The sequence below is a fragment of the Pocillopora damicornis genome, chromosome 14 (genome assembly GCF_964200805.1).
Source record: "Pocillopora damicornis chromosome 14, jaPocDami1.2, whole genome shotgun sequence".
In the NCBI taxonomy this organism is placed as follows: domain Eukaryota; kingdom Metazoa; phylum Cnidaria; class Anthozoa; order Scleractinia; family Pocilloporidae; genus Pocillopora; species Pocillopora damicornis.
The window spans coordinates 1,828,693-1,853,761 of record NC_142683.1 but is presented as its reverse complement, the minus strand read 5'-3'; the positions used below and the strand labels follow the sequence as shown (position 1 = coordinate 1,853,761).

The window sequence follows — 25,069 nt, the reverse complement described above, 5'->3', positions numbered from 1 at the left end:
AAAAGAAAATTATTGACAGATGTCAATGAAAAGCCCTCCGAGTTAGAAAATTCATCGCCAAATCTCTCAAGAAATGTGGTAAGTTAACTGGATAAGGATCATGGTGATCTTTTGCTATTGAAAAATGTTCTTATAAGATTATAATGTCAAACAATCTTACGTGGAAAGAATTGCATGGATAACTTAATTAGAGCAATAGAAAATTAAAAATAAAAGAAAAAAGCACCATAAGTTAAAAAGGACAATCAGTTTTTATCATAAAGTTATAAAAGAAATATTGCAAACAAGGTATTTGAATTGAAGTCTTAACATGTTTTATTCTTGAGGTTCAATTTCTTGTTAAGCACAAATCTGAAAAAAAATATACGGTTATCTTCTCGATCATTTACTGTTCTGGATCCATTCTCAAGTGATTTAAGCATTTCAAATAATTTTCATGTGAGTGTTAAAAATTTTCCAAAACTGCTCGTGCTTCATTTTCTATCCAGGCAACGCGACTGGTTTAAAAAAAACTGCGGCATGTCATCCACTAACCGATCACACGCAAAGCTAAAACCATTCACAACTTGATCACGTGGAAGATCACGTGGAAGATCGCGCGCGTTTTCACGCGCTTGGCACTAATGATGAAACCTTGCCTGTGACAATCAAATACAGCCAAGAGGGCTTTGGTGAAAAAGTTTCGTCCGCCTTGGTATCTCCAGATACCTAGTCACTGAATAACATCGATATTGAACGTAGAAATTGCTTTATACTGCGACGGATATTAAGATACATTTACATCGATGTGCATTTGATTCCGTCCTCAATACACTCAGTTGAAGATAAAATCTCAAACTCCAACCTTATTTGGCAAAGAAATTATTATCGGGTGGTCTCGTTTCCTTATTTGGCATATAAATAGCTTCAACATTAGTCGGCTTGTGACTGCAATAAGGTGACGCTGGACACCCAACATATAAAACATGATTGCCCTTAATCCACATCCTCCACAGACTTTTATGAAATCCACGGGCCTCTAAGTCCCAGATTCTAAAACATCTGGCAACGTTTATCCATGTGGTAAAGTCTTTTGGATGCTCCATTCTGATATAAAACACGTATATCTTGTCTTTAGTGTCAGGTATGAAGTCTTTAGGGTTTGTACAAGGTGTCCTTGAGTGATCAAGAACTTCAGCTTGGCTGGCGAGATAAAAGAAAAGAGTTGATCTAAAGCAAAATAAGGTTGTCTTTCCCACAAGTGTATAGAAATTTTTCAAATTGAGTATTCGAAGGTAATTTAGGATTGTGTGGGTTTTCATCTACCTCGTTCTTTGACTGGCTTAAAAACTCGCGCGACCCGCCAATCAGACAATGACTTAAAACCGGCAGAAAGTTTGCTTGTGTCTTCTTTGGGTCTCATTGGGTCTTTGAGATACTTCCCTTTGTTCTGCTTTGAAAGTGAAATGGTGGTGGTTATTTGAACCGCCAACTGAATTTTAGTTAGGTCAGGCCGCGCAGGAAAATGTTCGTCTCTCGCTAGCTTGGTCCGCACGTCAGATCATGCTTTCCAGTCACGCTCACCCCTCAGTCCATTAGTAGATGGCATTTACCTCAGTAATCGATTTATCTCCTTCTCATAGTTGTCTTTGTACATGAGATCTGCGTTGATCCTAACACCGATTTCCTTATTAAGCGCATGTCTTTTAAAATAAGCTTCGTTCATAGCTGGGTCCACGTTTAGACCTTTGGCCCCAAAATGGTAGGTGCGAGAGATGTCCGGTATGATGCACTCTCGGCCCTTCCTTTGCGTCGGCGTCCTCATCCACATGTCCCAATCCCAGAATACATCGGGAGCAGGCCATTTGGGTTCAAGTTCTCCTTTGTACAGTTTGCGACTCAATACCCTGTAAGAAAATTAAAAAGTCTAAAAATTGATAAAAGAAATCCTAATTCATTTTCATAGAAGGAGAACAGGAGAAGTCTTCCGATGGCACCCATCGTCCCTTCCTCCCCTCTCCCCACGGGATTTACTATTCTCCTTCCCTCGGGAGCTCGTTTCTCGATTTGGTGTTAACAAATAATTTATCGCTTCATCGCGTGTCAAAAAATGAAAGCGCTCGGCTAAGGAGGCTAAACCAGGCCCAATTTCCAGCTAGGTCGCGATTAGTTTTATCGTTTGATATCTTGCTTAAAGGGTGCTTGGTTCGAGATTACAAGACTGATCTCACAGCTCAGTGAAGCAAACCCAGTCACTGATCCTTGATCCTTCCAATGCTCAAATGGTACTCACCACCCAAGGCCAGGCATAGTTTCAATCCTGTACGTCATTGATGGGTCATGAACGGTGTACTCATAGCCCTGCGTAACAGCGAAAAATTGATGCAAAGATCTTTGTATATCTTCTTTACATCAACTTGTTTTCTATTTTTATGTCTACCGAAGCCCTGTGCACCTTTAAGCAAGTTATTTCATCATCACTTCTTGAATGACACATTCGGTTTCGTCGTTTAAATGGCTTTAAAAGTAGGCCATGTATTTTCATAATCAGGTGTAACCATTCCAAAATCTTTCCGCCTCATTTAAAAGAGGCGTTCCCATCCCCCGTTCACAAATTCTTTTTCCTTTGCGGCCATTCTTTAGGATGTTAAGCGACGCCACAGATTCTTTCAGGGGAAGATCGCGTGACACTCCATTATAAGCCTCAGAAGAGACAACAAAAAGGATATTTTTGTAATCGTTGCCATAGCGATATGCTTACGCATGTCAATATGAACAAACACCGCACCTCTTTTATTAGTACCCCCCTTCCAATTTAACCTAGCTAAATCCACAAATATCTCTATTGAACTGTGCATTTTACGCTTTTCAAACCTGATCGTTCCAAGCTGATATACAATAAACACTTTCGTCGTTCTCATAGACCGGGAGAAGCTGTTTAAAGTAGCTAAGAATGTCCACAGACACGTCAAGATCTTCCTCAAGAATAACCAGGAAATTGGCGTCGGGGAAATTTTCAAAGGAGGTTGTTATGGACTTCTTGTAATGCTGAATACGAAGTAAGTAAAAACAAAACGGTTCAGATAAAAATAAGCTATACATGGTGCGATGAGAATGGGTGCGTTCACGAAGAGATCGCTAAGGTCCACTCCGTTGCACACAAGTTTCCGCACGAATAGCGCGATTTTACAGACAAGGGTTTGGAGAATACACTTAAAGGCCTCACGCCCCAACAAGTGCCCGAAGATACAAGTTGAGGTTCGCGTCTTACCGTCTCTATTCTTGCATTTGGATTAGCCATGGAGGGCATAAGATAGAGAGGTGTGCGCAGTATAAAACACGCGTGGAATCACGAGACTGGCCTTCCCTTGAGGGCTAGAAAGGGAGGGACAAACGCACAGTCAACCATGTTGCTTTCCCTGCGTGTGGAACACTATGCGAGGGCACCAGTCTGAGAGTGGTTGATGATGGATAAAGCTGAGGGGGTGGGGGGGTGGGGGGTCCTCCCATGCACGTCATACTGCGTAAATGGGTGTTATGAATTCAAAGTTAATATAGAGATCTGCATCAAGGAAACACCTAAATTATCTTTGAATAATTCAGCATAGTCATTCCAACAGAAATAAACACAATTGAATATAAAACAAGGTTTGAAAACTCGGCCTCGGCTCGACCTTTGCTTACCTGGCAAATCCTTGAGTTCCTTTTACTGATACCTTCATGTCGATCTACCTTCAGACCAAACACCCGTGCAACAGAGGCGGGCTCTTCATAGAAGCCGTCAATAAATACGGTTACCATGGTAGGATTCAGCCCCTGGACTTTTCGCAGGGTCTTGAGCATTCTGAATAAGTAGTGGGGGCGATTGCCAGCCATAACCAACACTGGCAGATCAAGACGACTGCCGTCTTCAAGAGGAGGTGGGTGGAAATCGATTGATTCCGGATCGTTGCCTTAAAGTAGATTATCAAAGAGGTACTGTCATTTCGAATCGAAGCTCAACGATCTAGTTACGCGACGTGGAGTGAGAATGTGACAGGACGCGCAATCGCTTCGACTGGATTACTGGCAGTATCGGTTTATAGCCTCACGGATAAACGGCTTTTGTGATGTCTTCTCTCTTGTGTGCGAGCGCCTCGGTAAACTTAAGCAAGACTGCCGCAACTATTGTCAAACGTGCTTTTTTTCGTTCAATCACTTTAATTCCTTTTTTAAAAAGGAAAATTCATTAATTTGGAGAAACGCAGTCTCGACATTTAGTTTTCCGAGTGCTTCCCTCCACTCAAGAGTATAAATAAATACTTAAACTTGAATGGAATACTCACAGTGGCAAACCCGTCCATATCCTTCAAATTTCTGGCAGAATTCTGCTCTACGACGCCCTGCATCGTTTTGTTCCCAGCTGCATTCACTGGACATGCCTGTCTCCCGCTTCAGATGTGCTCGAATTGTGACATCATTTCCCCAGCTGTCAAAATCTGGAGACCTCTGATGGCTTTCCACAGATGTTTTCCTCTGATTGGTAGCCTGTTGGAATATAAACGCCCACATATCCCGCCAGCCAAGGACATTTACATAACGGCTCCCTAACTTCTCAAAGTAGCTTCGAACGTCACCATCTAAGTTGCTCGCTGCTTCATCCTTAGTGGAAAAAAATGGAGAATTGGTACAAGAGTTGGCCTCGCTCCAATCCTCCCCTTTTACCTGAGTGATACAGGTACATTTCAGGGACACTTCCAGCCAAATCCTAAGGGTCTTAAAAAAAGGGGCCAACAAACTTGAAGGGTAAGTACGTTTGAAATTCAAGGCATTCGTTATGTTTGCGCTCTGCCTCTTAAAACTGTCTCCTCTAAGTCCTCTGTTTAATTGAAATGCTTCGATAACCGCCCATTTGGCCTGGTAATTCCTAGATAGCTTTGCGCTTGTTGCTATTGTCGCACTGTGGCCCACCTCTTCAATGCACACCATCTTGGGTATTATCTCATCGCCTTTCTTAAACCCAGACCTCTAACGATCAACCACAGAAGTTGATCCTGGGTGCAAGATTAGCATGCTGCAAAAATATTACTATTTGACATCCTACACAGTTCGAAATATATCAAGAGTCGTAACCTTGCAGACCCAGTCTCCTTGTAAATGCCAATCAAACTAATATCTGATTGCAACCTCGTTTCCAGATGAGTTGATCTGATGTACCCATCTCTAAAAATTGCGACTTGAATTTAAAATCAATCATGACGAGTCATAATTATCGCATGCTTATTAATTTGGGCGTTGGTACATTTCCTCTCGTATTTAGATACATATGCGTTTAAAATTTTATTAAGTTAGAAATTGAAATCTGTTGTCCTCAGTGACAATCGGAATACTTTTGAAATATAGTTATGTGTTCCTCGTGGTAACTTAACTCAACTTGCCTTCACAGCCACGCAAACAATCCTTCCTTCCTGCAGCAGACCGAAAAATTTTTTTAGTTCTTGTCCTTCGTCTTTGGATGAATACGTGTCAAACGCTCTAACAGCCATAAGGGAGCCCGTTGTTTGGCTTAAAACGAACACTATCATTCCTCGGACATTTTTATCCTTGATTTCTGATACCTTAAGAGTACAAAGTAAAAATGGTGTGAGCTTTAAAGTCAACCACAGAGCAGAATTAGAGAAATGTATTTCTGGCTGCCGTGCGTCTGTTCAGTAATAGATCACTGATGACGTCAAAATGAGATAAGAACAAAAAAGTGCCACAGGAAGACCAGCCGAGTGTGTCACTAACTTTCCTATCACATTTTGAAGTCTTCTGAGATCTACTCCTAAACAGACGCACTACAATAATGAATCTCTTGGTTTTCAATTTTTTTTCTTTAACCTAAGAGAAGAAAACTTTGTCCATGCGTCTGTCCTCCGACAGATCCTACGCACCAATCAAAATGTATGTCTAATTCAGCATATAATATGAAACCAAAAACTAAATGAAGCTACAGCGATGAACATTTACCACTTTTCCATCAACAACAACCGACACTTCCTCTTTGCCAGAACGAACTTGAATGTCCATACCATCTGTTTGAAAAAAAAAAAAAAAAAAAAAAAAAAAAAAAAAAAGAGCATGAGTTAGCTGATATAAATAAGCTTAATTTAAAAGTGTACCACATCTGGACATTTCATTGATTTAGCCATTACTGTCTGAGCGAATACATCATGCCTGACGTTTTATCCTTTTTTCTAATTTTTGTTCTGGTAAACACCACGGGGAGTATTGGAGACTGGGGAGTATTGGAGACTGGAAGCTGCGCGTGCGCCAAGATTCGTTCCTAGGATCTCTCCTCTTGAGTGAAAAAAAAAAAAAACAAAAAAAAAAACAGAACCTGGTTATGAAGTTGGTCTTAACTTAAAACGTTGTTTTCTGTTTCTAAGCCGCATTTCAGAGAAAAAAATTTAAAATTTTGGAACTGCTGAGAAAAGGCGATATTTTGTTAGTTTCTGTTGATTCTATCACTCCATTGGAAAAAATAGAAATATCAGTGGAGGAAAATTTGTCCATTCGTGGTAGAAATGGCACTCAATTTGTCTCGCTAATCCTTACTAATATTATCTCACATTGGGAGAATTCGCCGAGATCTTAGTCGCTGTAATTCTTGTCAGCATTAATTTTTACACCATTAATTATGAGGTTTGTTTATTTCTGCGACCCTAAAATCCATCATTTTCGCCTAAATTGATTCTCGATACGCTTCAGACCTTTCTGACAACTAGGAGAAAAATTTTTGCTATTTTGCATCTTAAATCTTGAACGGTAAGAAACGTCAGTTAAGAAAACATCAAATTCTCGAAACATCAGCTTTAGAACCACTTTACGGTGGTCCATTCACATTAACAACTCATTTGACAAGCCTGACATAGTTTACCACCCGCATTTGGTTCCTAAGGTTTCGGCACAACTTTTTTCACTTATATTATTGTGAATATTCAATTCATTTTTTCTTTTATTATATCTGAAATGCTTTTTACAAATTCCCCTGACGAAAACAAGGTGCTGTAAAAGTCGAATGCACAGATTCTATGCATTTATCATATACGAAATACATCACGTACTAAACTTATCCCATTTCTCAATTAAAAGAAATGGTTTACAGCACACTTGTTTTTTTTTCATTAATGTAATAGTAAATAAAACTGAACCCTCTATGATCGCAAAAGGTAATACGATCTCAAGTTCGTCTTGTCTAAATTTGAGGGCGCCGATCGGATTGTGTTAAAGAGCTCATCAAAAAATTATTAAACTTTGTCTTACAAACAAATTTTTTGGACACTATACTTTGTAATTATTTAAACATTTGTTTACATCGAAGGATGCCACTTTTTTCTCGTCTTGGACTTGACTGTTTCTAGAAACTGAAATCATTTTTACTTCCTAGAAAAAATGAAGCTTTGAAAACTCGAATTGTTTCCACTCCTTCCACAAGATTTTCTCGCTCATATCAGTGTTTGCCTGAAGTACAATCGTTTTTATCACGATGTTGATACTGCCATACTGCCAGTCTTTGTCAGGCGATGTGGTCGACTAAGTACGCGATTGAATACGCTACTTAATCGACCATACCGCCCGTAAAAGACTACCAGTTTGCAATCGAGACGTCGCGATTCACTGATGACCACATCGTGGGAAAAACGATGATCCCTCCCCTTTTGAAAGTGTTATTTACCTTGATGAAAAACCACAAACTACTTTACGATACTTAGTGTATTTGAAATAAATTTTTAACCATTGCTGTCGAACGCGGAAGAAATATTGCTCGTCTTCGATATTGGTCTTCAAAATTTCTTAAATAGAATACATAGGTATCAGAAGGTCAAATTAGTAACGATACACTGCGACTCTTTAATTTTATACACTTCATTGATATGTGTTACATATCAACATTTCAATCAAACATAGGATTCGTTTTAAAAACATCACAAACGATTTGTTTCTTTCGTTTACAGATCAGAATGTCGATCTATTCCATATGCATCTAGTTCCCGAAGCTTGAAAAGACGTTTGCTTTAATTGCTAGCTATACAACAATGTCTACGCACCTTCTTCAAAACTTGTGTCTGAATCAATTTCATTCATCTTTCTATTTCCTCTGTCTTCAACTTCTAGTTCCCACCGGGGTGTGTTTTCCATGCTCCAGTTTTCAGCAACAAACCAAACATTTACAACTGTAGTTATGAGAACGACAGAAGTCAGCAAAATTCGTAAGACTTTAAAAGCCATTGTCAAACCTGAAATACTCCCCGTGGTGTTCACCAGAACAAAAATTAGAAAAAAGGATAAAAATATTCGTAAGTCTTCAACGCAATATCGTAAATTTTCGCCAGGCTCTGAAACAGAACCACACCATAAGCGATATCTAAATTTACAGTTCTGCCACGCAGGACGAGTCCCAGGCAGCCTCAAATTAAAATTAAACAAAGGTGCGTCTTCGTTCCTTTGGAAACCAATTTCTTTTCGCGCAGAATTTTCCACTCTTTTATCTACATGCTTGAATCAGACTTTTCTTATGCATTCGAGACCTATAAAGCAGTGAAAAACAAACCCATACGCAAAAAATAACACGATTACCAACGGTTGTTCATATCAAACATCTCGGATCACGACATCTTGACAGAATGCCTGCTGAAAAATGTCTTAAAAACAATATACTGGTTATGAAATATAATTAAATGCATATTCCAAAAAATGAGTAATTTTTAGAGAGTGTTGATCCTCAAGTTTCATTCGCTGTAATTCTGGAGGAATTTTCATGGCTGGTTTCCGCATCTCTTTCTAATAACAGAGCAATGAGCCCCAAAGGTTTACTTTACTGCAAATTATTTTGAGAAAAGCACCATTCAAGCTGTAAGGAACCTTTTCCAAAGCATACAAAAGACTCGGCTTGACGTGTGTCAGTGACATAGGATTCAGATGTCAATACTTAAAATATTTTAAGTCTCCAACGACGACTTACGACCTACCTTAAGCCCTTATTATTTCAATATTATCTCTTTAGGCCTTGTTAAGTTAAACTGTCCCTTCCTATAGAAAAAAATGTGGTATCGTGATTCCATGGACTTTTGCCTGCATACAAGCATCATTTAATGGGGAGGGGGTCTTGTCAATGATTTTGAATGTGGTAGAAACAGGAGTGTTATTCTACACATAAATAGTATTTGTTTCTTTACTCGGAACTGGTTAGATCAAATGACCACCACAAACCGTATAATATTAAGCCAAGCTTTAATAATTATTCGATCTAAAAGAAATACATTTATAATTCGCAATTAGAACAAACGCAAATCAAGTCTTTATCTTGTAACTAAATTAAAAAACACTTCAATATAAACTTACTTCTGTGGCGGGTCGTTACAACAGTCTCACTTTACGGGTTAATAGATTCTCCAGGTAAGCGGATTTATGGACAGAAAAACGATAACAAAATAACTTCTTTCTCACTTGGATTCTGCTGAAAAACTGACTTAAAACATAATAATCTAACGCTTTTAAATCAATCGATTGAATTAATGTCAATCACGATTCTTGTCATCGAATAAATCTGTCAACACGAGGCAACGCCTATTTATTAAACGAAACAGTATTCTTCAAACGTGATGGGTCGACTAATATTGAATCAGATTGTAGCTAGCATGAGGTGCTAAGCGATTAGCATTTACAAGTATTTTCTTGGCCTTATCTGCTCAAAGGTGTCAAACAAATGTGAGTAGTTCTCTTCAAAAGTAAAATCGAGCCAATTAATCAGTACACATAGGAAGTAATGGGCTCCTGGGACACAAGAAAAAGACTTTCAACATTCGACTGACAGCCAACTCCTCACTTGACTAGAACGACGACTCCCACGAAGACTGTTGAAGTGTCAGCCACCACTTCCGGTAACTGTCCTTCTCAGGACTTCTCCGCTCGCCTTACGATCAGACCACAGGCGGCCCAAGCTCACGTCTCGAGAAAAAGCCAACCATGAATTCATGAACGCGTCACGCGTTGTGTGACTCGGTGTTAAGTTACGGGAGGAACCGTTGAAAATTTGAAAATTTGAACACGTTATAAGGAATAGTATGGGGAACGAAATATGGTCGATTTACAACGATAAATATTTCGAAATATGAATATTTTACACGTAAAATCAATAAAAACTTACTCATGCCCCGTGTATCCGTCGTAGTTTCTAGCGATTTCTGCTGTTTTAAGCTTGCTTTACTATCACTGTTATCCATATTTTGACATGGATAACAGTGATAGTAAAGCAAGCTTAAAACAGCAGAAATCGCTAGAAACTACGACGGATACACGGGGCATGAGTAAGTTTTTATTGATTTTACGTGTAAAATATTCATATTTCGAAATATTTATCGTTGTAAATCGACCATATTTCGTTCCCCATACTATTCCTTATAACGTGTTCAAATTTTCAAATTTTCAACGGTTCCTCCCGTAACTTAACACCGAGTCACACAACGCGTGACGCGTTCATGAATTCATGGTTGGCTTTTTCTCGAGACGTGAGCTTGGGCCGCCTGTGATCAGACAATACAATAAATGAATCTTTTCTACTACAATACAATGCAATACAAACTTTGTTAACACTCCCCAGGAGGGGTTTCGGTGTTAATCATCTAAAACTAAAATATGTAGAATAAAGTTACAATACGATCGCTATAAAATTACAATAAAAATTACAATATGTCAAGAAGTTAAAATTTCACGTGAGAGTTTAATTCTTAATTTCTTTTACAGATAAAAACAGATTCTCATAACGTAGAAGTATTGTCTAAATCGTTGCATAACGAAACTGTCCTGTAGCGCTCTTAAAACGAGGAATGTTGAGAAGGTAAAAATTTCTAGTGTTAGTTGAGTGTTAGACCAGACATACATTTAAATGCAAGTACGGCATCGCCATATTATAGCTGCGATTTGACTGGAAGAAAGTGTAAATCTTTTAAGATCTGGCTCACGTTATCGAACTTCCTGGTGCTGCTGATGATCCGGATGGCATTACGGAATCGCGCCCATTGAAAAGCGTCGCCCGAGAAAAGTGGGGTACCCATGATGCTTTGCGGGCGCAATGACCTAGGAATGAGGTTGCAAACGCTCACCGCCAACTTCGGTCGCTTTAGATCTGAATTGACAAATTCCCAAACGGGAGTTGTAAAATTTCGCTTTGCGTCCGTTTAGAGACAATGGAGATACAATTGGAGCAATTAGCATTGTTTCAAAGTGACGAAATGCTCTTTTCGTCGGTAAAGAGCGAGGGCCGCGTTTGCATATCAAAAGAGCGTGAAGTGTTCATCCGTAAGCTTATGAGCGTGAGCGTGCACCTACGTGGAGCGGGAATCTACAACGTATACTTAAGCTTTTCGAAAAGTAATTAGACTACCGACGTGTTATCTGAAACTGACGGCAATAACGGGCCAAAAAGGAAGGTAAAATTCCGCACAGCCCCACACTACATTATACGTTCAGTTCTTGGATAGAGTGACAAAAACAATACTTTACCATTGGGAAAACAGATTTGTTTTACGATAGTATGGGGCAGTACGGAAATTTTACTAAAAGGAATATTTCTGTGATGTTTTGCTTTCTTGGCGAAGTTGATGGTCGAACCTCGCAAATCTTCCGCATTTGAGTCTTAACACAAATTGAAAACCCGGCATTTGAAAGGTAATTTAATTTTACATCTGACCGATTTTTAAACAATATAACCTAATCAAGATAACGCCACTAATTACGTCTATTCTTCTTCGATGAAAAGCGCTACGTTTCGGTTGTCTGCACAAGAAACAATACTTTCGAACACTGCGTACACGGGGGATTACATGACTGACAGTCGGATTGACAGGCCTGTGTGAAGTTACGCATGCTCTCTTTCTCTTTTCTAGCTTATTTGCATTTTCCCGTGCGACGTTTTTCAATGGGCGCGATTCTGTAATGGCGAAGTTCTGTATAGCTTGAAGCTTAAGTAGATGTGCAGTTGCTGCATTCGACCAAACGAATGAACAATAAAACAGTTTACTAAATACGAGGGTATTAATTATTGTCATTAGAGTATTTCTATCACACATATGCTTAACACGACTGATTCGAGCAAGGCTGGACATACAAGACGCAACAGTTTTAAGGATGTGATCGTAAAAATTGAGGTTCGGATCAAATGTAACGCCAAGATCCTTAACGGTTTATAATAAGATCTTTCCCCAACAACGATAAACGTACGTCAGGGAGTTTGGAGAGCATTTGGCGACTTCCGTGGCCAGAATTTTTGGGATTTCTCTTTACTTGATCTGCTATGGACTCGCGTTCTGCCTGTCTAATTCCCCTCTCAGTTAACTTCGTGTTCAAGATTCTTGTATTCGATCCAAGTGTCTGGATTGCCGGTTCTTCTTGCCAACTTCTGCCAATAATCCCTTATTTTCATAAGTTCTCTTATCTCGTCCGTAAAATACAGGTTTGGTCGTCTCCGTAATTTGATCGTTTTTCCAGGTGCGTGTTCATCCAGGACTTCCTTGAATAAAAGATTGAAGGCATAAAGGCTATCTTCGATGTCGTCAAAACGGTCGACGTCAGACCAAGGGACTTGAGATATATCGTGGAGAAAAGCCTGATGTTAATAATCCTTGAAACCCAGGTCGTTATACATACCGGCCGTAGGACGTTGTCGCCGAAGTTTAAGAACAACAATAACTAAATTGTGGTCACCACTAGAAACAGGTATGACCTTTGTATCTCTTACTAGGTTTTTATTCAACTCGAGGATGACGTATATCAAAGTTGCAGGTGACTCAGTGATCATTGTCGGCAGATTTGTCAATTGAGTTAAATTATGTGAGGAACAGACGTTGATGAGAGCTTGTGATGCAGGATTGGATGACTTTAGTAGGTTGCAGTTCAGGTCGCCTAGGATAAAAATAGGTTTATTTAGTGACATAGCAGAAATAACATCACTAAAATCCGTATGAAAGTAGTCTGTAGTCGTGGAAGGAGGCCTATAAGCCGTGCATATCAGGAATGAATTGCAGTTTCCTGCCTGGACTTTGAACCATGATAGGTGAAGGCCAGATTCAGTGATCAGTGACAGATCGCCATGAGATTATTTTTCACAAAGGCACACACGCCGCCTCCAACTTTGTTTGGACGATCAAGACCAAAGATGGTATAACCCGGGATTTCGATCTCAATATCCAGCCAAGTCTCGCTAACAGTAAAGATGTCAAACTTATTCGCAATGACGAAGTCCTTGATGAGGGCGGAGTGGTCCCTGTTCTTGATAGTAAAGAGCGAGCATTGAAATGAGCTATTGTGAGAGGGTGTGAATGGGGTTAACCGACTAGCGACAAAGGGCGTAAAAAATTACTGACTACCGACGAAACGGGGAAAAAATTACCGACTAGCGACAAATAAATTCTAACCGACAACCGATAACCGACATGGTCAGACGTGATAGGGATGTTTGTATTCAGAAAGAACAGCATTTTGATGATTTCTAGCTCAGAAAATCCTTCTTCACCCGACGTAACCACATTAATTCCAAATTTAGCCGAATTATAGAATTTCTTGTCTTCAAATTACTTTAAATCCACGGGATCCTTCTTTTCGGTGAGCAGCGTGGGCTCATTTCTAGAACAGCGGCTCACAATCGAGCCGACGAGACGCCCTGCTGTTGTCTTTTTATTGCTCGTTGTTTGTTCATGCGGTCGGGTCATGACTGGGATTGCTAAAGTCATCGTGAGTTTTTTTCGAAAAGGTGAAGAAGTCGCCATCGAACGTCATCGAAGCAGGGTCCCAGTAGACAAAGAAGCTCATAGAGGAGTATCTGAACTAAAAAAACATCTTGCGGAGTTTTTAGGACTAAAGGAGCAGGCACATCAATATGGAATTGGCGGATTTTCGTTAAAGTTATTTCGCCTGGCGAAATCGCCTGCAGGCAAATGCGAAAATTTTGCAATTGTGACGGAAGGGCAATGGCAGCTTGAACTTCCAAATTTAATATCGGATGAAAGTAGCAGTGAGCTCAACGTAAGTGTGGAACGCGTGCAGCGGAGTTTGATGAATCACTTTAGTTCTGTAGTTAAATATTAAGCTCAAATATTAACGTGGTTAAACTCTGGTTCCTCCGTTTTTTGTTTGTTGTTTCGTGGAGCGGAATGTTTTTTTTTTCTTTTTCACCGTCCATTTGAATGCGAAAATTGAGAAGAAAAATCTCTACAAAGAAGTAGCGAGTAAATCAGTTTATAAGCTTCTTTCTAATTAATTGGTGAATGAACAACAGTGTAGCTTAACATATTAAAGACCCAGTTCATTTATACACGCCCTTAAATTTATTCGTTTCTGAAAACCAGACGTTCAAATAATATTCAATTCTCTCCTCGAGGGAAGCTACGCACGAGAGATTTCGCTCGATGTGCACGTTTTATACATCTTGACGAGCATTTGCTGATAAGAACTGTGTAAGTTTCTCAAAAGCCTACTAAAGAGAAAACTTAAAACACACGGTATTTAATATTTTAGTACACATTATCCAAGAGGTCACAAACTGGACCGGAAAGCCAGTAGTGTTGCTGAAGGCGTCGGCTACATCTGATAAAAGCAAGCAGAAGTCAATGAACGACACTGAGAAGAAAGGTGACGAGTCAAAAGTGAGAAGGAAACGGAAATCACGAGAAGAAGCAAAAGGAGATGAAAATCTGGCAAAGAGGATCATGACTGAAGGAGGTGACATCGAGAGAAACGAAAGGCAACAAGGAGACCTTCAAAAGTTTCAGTATGGTAGGGCTGAATTAGCACTTGTAGTTCGTTTACCTGATTTTCAAAAGTCATAAATTTCGCTACTTTGGAAATTCTGCGGTATTCCTTGTTTATAAACACTGCCTTGTTTATACAACGAAAAACGCTCACTTGGTGCGTTCGCTATGTAAAGATAGTTTCTTTTAAATTCCGGCTAAAAACTGTATTATTATCACTTTGATGGGCATTGTGGCGCATTTGCGTGCTTAAATAAAGAATTTGCCGGGCTAAAATGTATTTTTAAAAATAAACCAAGACAACCAATGTTCGCGCCGTCTTCTTGTAGCGTTGGTAAAAGAAACCGTGGAGCTATTTTTAAAGCCCAAATCATGGCTGAAAACACAGAAAACAACAAGTTGAGCGAGACGTCTACAACCAATGGTCCACAGGGAACTGTATCACAGAAGACGCAAGTATCTGTGTCTTTGCATAGAAAGGCTATACAAGAACGTGATGGACATTAACCCCCAATTTGTAGATGATCTGCTGCTCGAAACGTTGTTCACAACAGTAGTGGAAAATTTGCACGCTGTTTCGCACCTTAAACACGAGACATTTACGGTACTTACATATGCCCAGGATTTTGGAACAATTTGCAAGGAATCTCTGAAGCGCACATTTAGATGGGCAGCAAAGTACTACACGCATGACAAATCCTACAATCCGGTACCTCAATCCGCCATGCCCCTTTCTGCTATAGCTACGATGACACCTTTGCCAAGTGAGGACATAACACCAGGGATGGAAGGACAGATCAAAGAGTGGCTAGAGAGTTACAGACCAGTACGCCAACGGACGGTTAGGAGTGAGACCACAAAAGATAAGGATGGGGCCTTGCCGCCAGCTGTCTACGCCGTTCACCACACCGACGAGTCTGAAGAGAGGCTTCGATATCCTGAAGAAAACACTGTATCGTCAGCAAATGCACAACGCGTTGTCAGCATACAATTTGTGGACGAAGGGGATGTTACTGAGGTGTTTGAGGATCACAGAGAAGTACAAATCGATGAGTATGAGACAGATTCGGATGACGAGGAATCAGATTTTGAAGAACATCCAGAGGTTGTCAACAGAGCGTGTGTTACCCGATCCGGCAGGGCTGTTCGTGCATTTGTGCGTCTCGACATGTAAGAGGTACTAACAGTTAAAAAATCCATTCAACGGTGCAGATTGATACGTATGACAACCAAATTTTTGGCAAAAAAAAAGAGAAAAAAAAGAAACCTCACAGAAAAGCCACGAGAGCCGTTGAATAATAAGTGTAGTGAGTTTTTGTGGACGTCTCAGAAAAGAGACTTCCGCAGCTTACAAATTAAAATTAGGTATCCCAGGGGCTAGAGTGGGTGTTTCATTCTTTGTAGAATTTACCTCTCTTGATTTACTTCGATGCCCCGTAGTCGACAGGAAACAAATTCACATCTATAATAAAAGCTTTGGTGAATTTCATCGGTATACTAGATTTGCAAACAAAAGTGGGGTAGATGAGCACGTTGCTAAATTAAAAAACAGCGTTAACGAGGTTTAAGTGAAAACAAATAATGAATTATTACAAGTATTACACTTCGTCTAGAGTTTAAAGTCTTAAAACTGGGCAAATTGCATAATAAATGTGAATAATTAACGTGTATTTTTAATTATTAACTGAGATTTACCGACAACCGACAAAGGTCAAAAATCTTAACCGACAACCGACAAAGTAATGAAATTTTAACCGACAACCGACATTTTGACCCCCCCATTCAGACCCTCTTGTGAAATTGTCTTCACGGCGCTTCGGAGTTTTCGTGTTAGATCGCTCATTGGTGTTGGTCCTGCCAGTCATTCCGGGATTTAGTTTAACATTACTGAACGAAAAAAAAAGGTTGATGGCACAAGACGCAGTGAAATTTGAATATTAAAGAACTTTGGGTTTAAAGAACCTTTAGAAGTGAAATTCGCAGATCTGTGAATACTATTAGGGTATTGTTTTTAAGAACAGCGAATAAAGGCTTCTGGAACTTCTGGAGCTGAACAATCATGCTTTCTGTGCTGTATAGGTGAACCATTTCAAAGTCATATCAAAATAGCCGCAATAGAGCAAGTATCAAGTTGACAAGTTTAGGTGATGTTACCGATGGAAGAACGAACCTGCGTGCTCGTTTCGCTACCGCCGCCATCTTGAAGTCATATCGACTAATATATGTTTTTTTCTTTTTATTTACTATTTAGTAAAAAAAGAATTATCAGATGGCAAAAGAGCCATCGATAGAAAGTTCACCGACCAGGCGATATGACAAATCAGTCAGCTCCGATTGCGAACCTTGAACAGCTGGCCTTCAAACGTTTTGCTTGACTTCTGCTCTCAAACGGCCTCGCACACTCTTATTGGTTATTTCAACAATCCGTCAATCAATAATTCTCTTGTCGACAGCATAAAAGATTCCGAGAAAAAGCGGTAGAGAAGATTAAGATCTTATGTAAACAGCCCGAGATATTGCATAGATAAGGTAAGGTGGGGGTGGGGGGTGGGGGGTGGGGGGTGGGGATGGCGTAAAGTGAAGTAAGGAGTCAGCCATCGTTGGTTTTCAAAAATAAAAACTCAATTAGACGCCGCAACTTTGAGTTCTGAATCGAAAATGAAAAGAGACCAGATGGGCTCTATACACACTAGCGTATTAAAAAAACAATAGATTTCCCATTATGATAAAATTCCTCATGCGGTTAATTTCGGCGTGGATGCTCTTTCTTGGAAAACTTGAAAAGCCGTCACGCTGTTTTTCATTCATAAATTTTGCTGTGACAGCTGGTGCTAAAAAAGGAAGTTTGCTCTTGCATCAGATTGTCATGGTTATTTTCCGAGAAAATCAACAAGAAATTTCGCGGAAGTCGTTTTATTCTCGATTCCTAGAAACCAAAAACAGGATCCGTAGGTTTTAACCACGATTACAAAAGCAATTATTGAAACGAAAATTGTAAGGACTGATGATGTGTTCCGTTGTTCTTTGTCGTAGAAACTACGAAAACAAAATATTTCGCTTCTAAAACTACTCAGCATTTCGCGAAGTTGCCTCCACCGTGCCCGAAATTACTGACGGCGTCTCATGTCTGATAACTTAGAAAGTTACTCGCTCTATCACGGAGACTGAAATATTTGTTTCTGATTAAGAAGTTGGTATATTAAAATTTGGAAAATGAAGCTGTGATGTAACAATTAATACGACATTCTACTCTAAAATTGCCAGAGAGTGGAAGTAGTGTTTATTTTCCCTGCAAAATATTCTCAATCTAATCAAAGTCAAACGCAGGAGGATCTGAAATAGCTACTCGCAAATTTTCAATCAGACCAAACAATTTTAACTCCTTTTTTTTCAGCCAAGAATAACAGGTTTCAATTTCGATGGTACCCGTGGTTATTCTGATGAAGACCTTTTTTTATACACATGTCGCTTCAAGACCGAAAGAGTTCTAACAGGAAAATAAATTCTTCATTGTGTCACTGCAATCTGATAGTAAGACAGAAATACAGTGCGACCCTAAAAGCCGGAACGGCGGAATGGCGGAAAATGACCCCAAATCCTAAAACACGGAACGGCGGAAAATGACCCCAAATCCTAAAACACGGAATGGCGGAAAATGACCCCAAATCCTAAAACATGGAACGGCGGAAAATGACCCCAAATCCTAAAACACGGAACGGCGAAAAATGACCTCAGATCCTAAAACATCGAACGGCGGAAAATGACCCCAAATCCTAAAACACGGAACGGATGTCAGGGCATGTTGCACAAATTTTGTACAAAGACACCAAGCGCTTGGCTCATTTATCCCCACAACGATAACGCGCGTGACTAAAATTAAGTGTTATTAATTTTTTTCTTTTACTGAGTGGAATAAATAATAATGAACCATTATGCATGAAAGATAGCTGCGTTTTCGCGTTGTAAACATGTTTAGTTACCTTTTGTTAAGCAAAATTTGCCATGAAACCAAACTCGACATACCACATTACAATAATCAATTGTAACTTTAATACGTTTCCTGGTCACGTCTGTATTGATTTATTGAAACAATAACGTCTCATATGCTTGTAAATGTGAGAACATCACAGGAACGTTTTCAGGCTTCTCAAAATATGACAACGTTCAACCCCAGCTCCAAACTTAGACTAGCGTGAGAGCAAGCCCTCGTTACGAGCCCTTCAATACGAGCGTTTTTTCATCCACGAATAAACACTAGTTGAAGAGAGGTTTGCAGGGTGTCACGCGCGTGGGAATTTCTCATGGCGTGAAAAGACAAAAGAAAGTTAGAAGAAGGAAGCCGTCAAGAAGAATTTGAAGAATTTCTTCGCGACCAGGTGTCCAAAACACCACCACTTTCTAAACAAAAAAGAGGCTATTTCACCAATTCGTTCAGCGGATTTCTTCTGTTCCTCAACAAATTGCAAATCGTCAACTCTATGGCGTTTAAATTGCCCTTTCTGAAAGGGAAGTGTAATTCAGACGGATCTTTGGATTGTCATGGTTTACCATTATTCGAGTGGAAGCAGTTGCGAGACAAAGAAGAGGCTATCGGTCGAGGATCCTATGGTTTGGTTTTTGTGGCGAGAAACAATTCTGAGAAGGTCGTTATCAAAAAACTGTAAGGTGAGGACGAGAAGGAAAAGCGTCTTTTCCTCAAAGAGGCAAAAATACTCCATGGGAATAAAAGTGAACATATCGTTAGGTTTCAAGCTGTGTGCATGGAACCGTGTGCAATGATGCTTGAATATTTGTTTTTCCGACTTCGCTCCCTTCTTCAAATTCTTCTTGACGGCTTCCTTCTGCTAACTTTCTTACGCTAGTCTAAGTTTGGAGCTTGGGCTGAACGTTGTCATATTTTGAGAAGCCTGAAAACGTTCCAGTGATGTTCTCACATTTACAAGCATATGAGATATTATTGTTTCAATAAATCAATGCAGACGTGACCAGGAAACGTATCAAAGTTATAATTGTTTATTGTAGTGTGGTATGTCGAGTTGGTTTCCACATGCTGTGCGACTTTTTATGCCGCGACAAACTCATGGCAAATTTTGCATAACAAAAGGTAGCTAAACAGGTTTACAACGCGAAAACGCAGCTATCTTTCATGCATAATGGTTCATTATTATTTATACCACTCAGTAAAAGAAAAAAAATTAGTGACACTTAATTTTAGTCACGCGCGTTATCGTCGTGAGGATAAATGAGCTAAGCGCTTGGTGTCTTTGTACGAAATTCATCAAAAGCAACAGAGACTTGAGAGACGCTTAATTAAGATTGAATTCTAGATTGTAAATTTTGGGCTGAGTTCTCGAGTAAAGAAGCTTTTGGCTCGAACTTTTGTGCTAAGCGTAGGACTGAAAGGAACATTCTGCTGAAGCTCGTCTGAGAGTTTAAAGTCCAGTCAATCGCGATTTCATGCCCCACTTATTTATACGTAACTTCGGAGATTGTTGGCGATTAGAGGTTCGAAACCTCACAAGACCTCGATCGCACATGTTTTTAAGTAATATATCAAACACGAGGAAGAGTGTTTCATCCGATATCCAAACACCGAGAAGCGGTTGAAAAAACGAGGCGTAGCCAAGTTTTTTTAAACCAACTTCAAGGTATTTGGATTTCGGATGAAACACCCTTTCGAATGTTTGATATAGCTTCTCAAACCATTCATAATTCTTGGAGAAAATCAAAACAAAAGTTCACCAAATTTTATGATAATTAAGTTCACATATCCAAACCTCCTTCACAGTTGTAATTTCCTTTGTTTTCTCAGCATGAATTATTATTAAGTTTGAGAAATACTCTAACAACCTGAGGCTATTTTGCTGAAATCAAAAGAGGTGTATCAACGGAAAGGAATAAATCGAGCCGAAGGCATAAGGCAGTGAGGTAAAAATTCCTTGGTATAAATTTTGAAATCATTTTGTATTATTTGCTGTATCGTTGAAAACAAAATTTTCGTTACCCATTCAGTTCATGGTTCATCTGCAATCAACACTTATTTCCGACCATTTCTGAGAATTGTTCCTATTTCTTAGAAACAAATGTCAACATCCCTTCATGAGGGGGGTGGGGATAAGGGCGTGATGCATTATCTCCACGAGGTACCCCTGCTCAGTCTTATTTGCAACGTCCACCAAACGTTTCTCTTACAGCAAACTTATATGATTACCAGTTATGCCAGTTCAGTCAAAAAGTCTAAGTATATATTATGGTGAAAGGATACTCGAAGTCGAGAGATTTTTAAGTCTAAATCAGCCATAACACTAATTGCCGAATAAAATTTGGGAAATATTTCATATTGTGGTAAAGGTTAGGACAATTGGTATTTATCATCACTGAACGGAGGGATACAAATTTAAAGGCAATATGATCTTCTTAAGAGCTTCTACGAAAGGTGAACTCTTCACTTCCTTCCATACGTGATATGGTGATATAGTTCGTTTGTACAATGATTTCGATGTAACTGTCTCTACTAGCAAAGATCTTTACACACGAAAAAAGCTTAGGATTTTTCGCTGGAGCATAATTTTTGTTAACCGTACGTGTTCCTCTTGAGTAGTACTTCCGGTATTTCAACAATTAACGTACATTGCAAACTTTTGAGATTATTGCAGCTTTCGCCCAAAGCTCTTAGAAAACTGACCTCAACAGCAATAAAGCAAATTATTTTACCGATTCACTACGAGACCTACTGTGCAATTTCTGGACTAAATTTTGTTTTATTCACACAGAAAGACAGGTAAATATTGGGACAATAGGAAGCCTTTGAGACTCTGCTCAAACTCGTCTAAGTCAATCAATTTTCCTTTTGAGAATCAGTAACTTTTAGCTTTTCTGAGCATCTCCTCAGAACTAATTTTCAACTTAATGGTGAGATATCGTTCTCTAACCTTCTAAAAGGTAGCGAGCTGTTTCCTTTGCAGATTTGTTGTAGTTTCGCTGAAATAAGCAGGTCAGTTTTTAAAACAATGATCGAGAATAACAATAGACAGGGACTATTCTAAAGTGTTCCGGTGTAAGTGAGCGATATCTCCGTTTCCATCCGCGTGGTGTTACCCAAAAAAACGTGCACAGTTTTACGTTCTATGGAAACTAAGGTTTTCCCCTTCACGAGATCACTTGGTTAGATCTTAAACGCCAAAATGCATGTTTACGCTCGATTTTGGTTGCTTCTTTTCCTAGAAAATCGTATTGCTATAAACTTCCGGTTCAATTCTACGAATTCGTAATTGTGACGACACGGTTTTTTTTTTTCTCGGAAATGCGTCTTGAATGATTGTCCAGATATAAATACGCCAACCATGTTACTTACGAAATATATATTTAAGATACTCAGACTGTGGAACCATGGTAGCAGATTCAGGGAATTGACGATAACAAAATTATGGGTCACAAGGAACACGAAGATCAGTCGGTGTTGTAACGAGCTAAGCGTCAGGACTCAGAGTTACTATAGTCGTTTGCGAAATCGATGACTGCTGATATACACGCTGTTTCTTCGCTAGAGGTTGCTGTCAAAAGATTGGAGAATAGTGGCTTTTATTGGGGAGCCATAAGTGGAATCAAAGCGAAAGCTGTTCTTCGAGATCAGGCGATTGGGACGTTTCTTGTTCGCGACAGTTCTGACTCGCGGCATTTATTTACTATAAGTTTAGTCACTGCGGTTGGGATTACAAATGTCAGAATCGTATTTTCAGATGGTCTATTTTCTCTGGACAAAAAGGACACATCGAAGACAAATACAAACACGAAATTCCATCATAGTGGACCTCCAAAGTTTGACTGCGCCGTAAAGATGGTTCTTTATTATATGATAGTGACAAGAAAGATTTTACAAGCGAGAGGAAGAAGCTCGTTAGATGAACTCGAAACGACAGCAACTGCCAAGTTTTTTCTGTGGCGTCCGCTGTATAAGGAAGTTGCCAGTCTCCAACATTTATGTCGTAGAGCGCTTAACAACCAACTTTTGGCTGGTGGATCCAACGAGGACGCAAAGAGGATTCCACACACTGTGAAATTTTACTTGTCGAAGTATCCTTACCCAGTCTAATAGGTATATGGAACGAAGTATTTTGATTGAGTTATATAATATTTTCTGAATTTTCGCTTCCTTATTTTGGCGTTGAAGCGATCGAGTTGGCCTGACTGTTAACGGCTGCGCTCTTGGAGTGAAAATATCTTCCTTCTCTCAGTATATAAACATTATCACATCACAGAATTCAAATGTATAGGTATCTAAAACGTGCATTTATGGTCAATTGCACAGGACTCGATAAGTTATCGAAGATTTACGAATTCGTGGAAGTGTGGCCATCACACTGGTCGCTTTCCAAACTGTAAATTTAAATCTATAAAAAGCTCCCATCAATCCAATATCATCGTACCTTTGAGAGTGAATTGAAAAGATGTATATATAATTTGTGTTGGATAAAGTCCATAAATACAATGTGAATTATTCTTTAAGGAGGAACAAGCGACACCTGAGACACTTTTTTCTTATAGTAATTTAACTTCCCGTCTTTCTCGAAACGGTTGCTTTCGCTATTACTTCCTCGGAATAAAATTGAATATTGTTCTGTTTCTAGCCCTGTGTGACCTCCACAAGGTTCAGTTCCAAGAAAATTTCCTCTTTCACCCGCTACTTGTTTCGTTTTGTTGACTGGTGAGCAACTCCAGAAAAAGAAATTTCGTTGAGTTCACCGTAGACTTTCATAAACTGAGGCTTATTTAAAAAAAAAAACACATGCATCAGAATTGTACCAATAATTCGAAGATAAGCAATGTTTTAGACATCAGTACATCATTAAAGAGATTTGTGACTTCAAAGTGAAAATATTTGTCTGGGTACCACCTTAAAGAACCACTACCGGCAAGTCTCATGTTTCTTTCAAGATTACATCGATCATTCACGATTTTATAGGAGAAAATCAGATCTTTAATTTGTGTTACTTCGTGCATTACCCACAAGGAAGTTGTCTTTTTTTCACTAAAGGAAGTCTTTTGAAATAACCAGCTGCGGTATACTACGTTGAAAAAATATTTCCATTTTGAGCAGATAATTGTCTCTCTAAAAGCAGCAAACAATGAGTGTGTAAGACATTTTGGCACTTTCGAAGGTGGTAGTGGTTACCATAGTTGAAAAATTTGGATTTATTTACTTGGTAAATGATTTTGAAAAAAAAGTTGAAATTTAGGAAGATTCAGTATCAAAAAGGATACATGACATTCTTAAGATCACGTTAAAGTGAGGAAATGTTGCATTGCCCAAGGATGAAAACGTTGATATTTGGAAAATGACTTATAGAAATTTTTGCTTCGATCAAGTTGTTTCTCGAATGTTCAATCAAGTTATCGTGCATACTAAAATCTCCTAGTATGGAGATGTCAGGTGACGTCAATAACTCTTGCGTCATATAGTTTACGCCACCGCGTTGAACAAATGCGTGCAGTGTTTGCAGACTTAGATACTAATACACCGCTGACCTCGATAATTTCTTCGAGAGTGCTCAAGAATTCTTTGACTTGCAATGTCATACATTAAAAAATAACCCTTACTTATTCTTCCTTAAAGGTTAAACTGTTACATTTGAGTTAACTTCTCTGACAGACAATTAATAGTGCTCAGCTTAGTTCTAAGTCCATTGAATGTTAAGTGGCGTAGTATATATGTCAGTAATATCAAGGCCTCGAGTTCCTCACAAGCCTGGCTTGAGGCTAGTAAGGCTGCGTCTTTCACATCTCGCCTCATCACCCTTTCCTTATGGAAAATCTAACGGTGCTCATCTGATAGGGTGTGTATTTCAGCACGAATTTGCATTTACTGCGACCAGAATTTCGATCCCGAACTGTCTGAAAATTTTTCGTATGAACACATCAGCTGACTGACACCGATCGCCTTAACGGACGAAACTTGAAAGGTTTTGTCTTGTTCATCCTGGCAACCGAGCTGAAGATTCCAACACTAACATTTAATTAGCTAGAGTTCCCCATCTGAGTGACCAAACCTATCTTCTGAGCTCATTTTAACATGATTCAAAGATACCCCAACTAACTGCCGCCATCTTGAATAATAACAAAATCTTAAAGATGTCGGAAAAAACAACAACAACAAAAGTTCTCAGTACCTTAAGCACAGACTACGATCTTAGAAAGGGTCGCTTGATGTCATCCGCATAACGATGCTTAATTATTTACCTTTGCTTAGGTAAGCAAGCAGTATTCTTTTCTTAACCTCAGTAAACGCCCTCAAACTATCGCACCTCGGTAAAGAGCCTAGAATC

General features: G+C 39.3%; 2 protein-coding genes, 1 long non-coding RNA gene and 1 pseudogene across 7 annotated transcripts; 2 read left to right on the top strand and 2 right to left on the bottom strand.

Moving 5' to 3' along the window:
* Positions 1 to 291: 291 nt before the first annotated feature.
* Positions 292 to 9,517, bottom strand: LOC113666764 (protein O-linked-mannose beta-1,2-N-acetylglucosaminyltransferase 1). Of its 4 annotated transcripts, none has more exons than XM_089194262.1 (10): positions 9,346 to 9,517; positions 8,052 to 9,033; positions 5,971 to 6,035; positions 5,397 to 5,576; positions 4,305 to 4,620; positions 3,664 to 3,932; positions 2,854 to 3,027; positions 2,273 to 2,340; positions 1,593 to 1,886; positions 292 to 1,182 (listed from the first exon to the last, which is right to left on the bottom strand). In XM_089194262.1, exons 2-10 carry the CDS (start codon positions 8,230 to 8,232, stop codon positions 846 to 848), a joined length of 1,884 nt encoding a protein of 627 aa, XP_089050388.1. In that variant the 5' UTR covers positions 8,233 to 9,033; positions 9,346 to 9,517; the 3' UTR covers positions 292 to 845. The 4 variants fall into 4 exon arrangements, with proteins under 4 accessions (XP_089050388.1, XP_089050390.1, XP_027038353.2 ...); XM_089194264.1 differs by lacking the exon at positions 9,346 to 9,517 and having other exon boundaries at positions 8,052 to 8,177; positions 8,581 to 8,846; XM_027182552.2 differs by lacking the exon at positions 9,346 to 9,517 and having other exon boundaries at positions 8,052 to 9,083.
* A 1,186-nt stretch (positions 9,518 to 10,703) lies between these two features.
* LOC113666773 (uncharacterized) lies at positions 10,704 to 25,069 on the bottom strand. Its single transcript, XR_003445825.2, has 2 exons — positions 24,914 to 25,069; positions 10,704 to 12,903 (listed from the first exon to the last, which is right to left on the bottom strand). It is a non-coding gene; the product is annotated as an uncharacterized LOC113666773 (long non-coding RNA).
* Positions 14,950 to 16,021, top strand: LOC149033946 (uncharacterized; annotated as a pseudogene). The gene has a single exon (XR_016183034.1). The product of XR_016183034.1 is annotated as an uncharacterized LOC149033946 (transcript).
* On the top strand, positions 22,117 to 23,615 carry LOC113666772 (suppressor of cytokine signaling 3). Its single transcript, XM_027182562.2, has one exon. It carries the CDS (start codon positions 22,261 to 22,263, stop codon positions 22,837 to 22,839), a length of 579 nt encoding a protein of 192 aa, XP_027038363.2. The 5' UTR covers positions 22,117 to 22,260; the 3' UTR covers positions 22,840 to 23,615.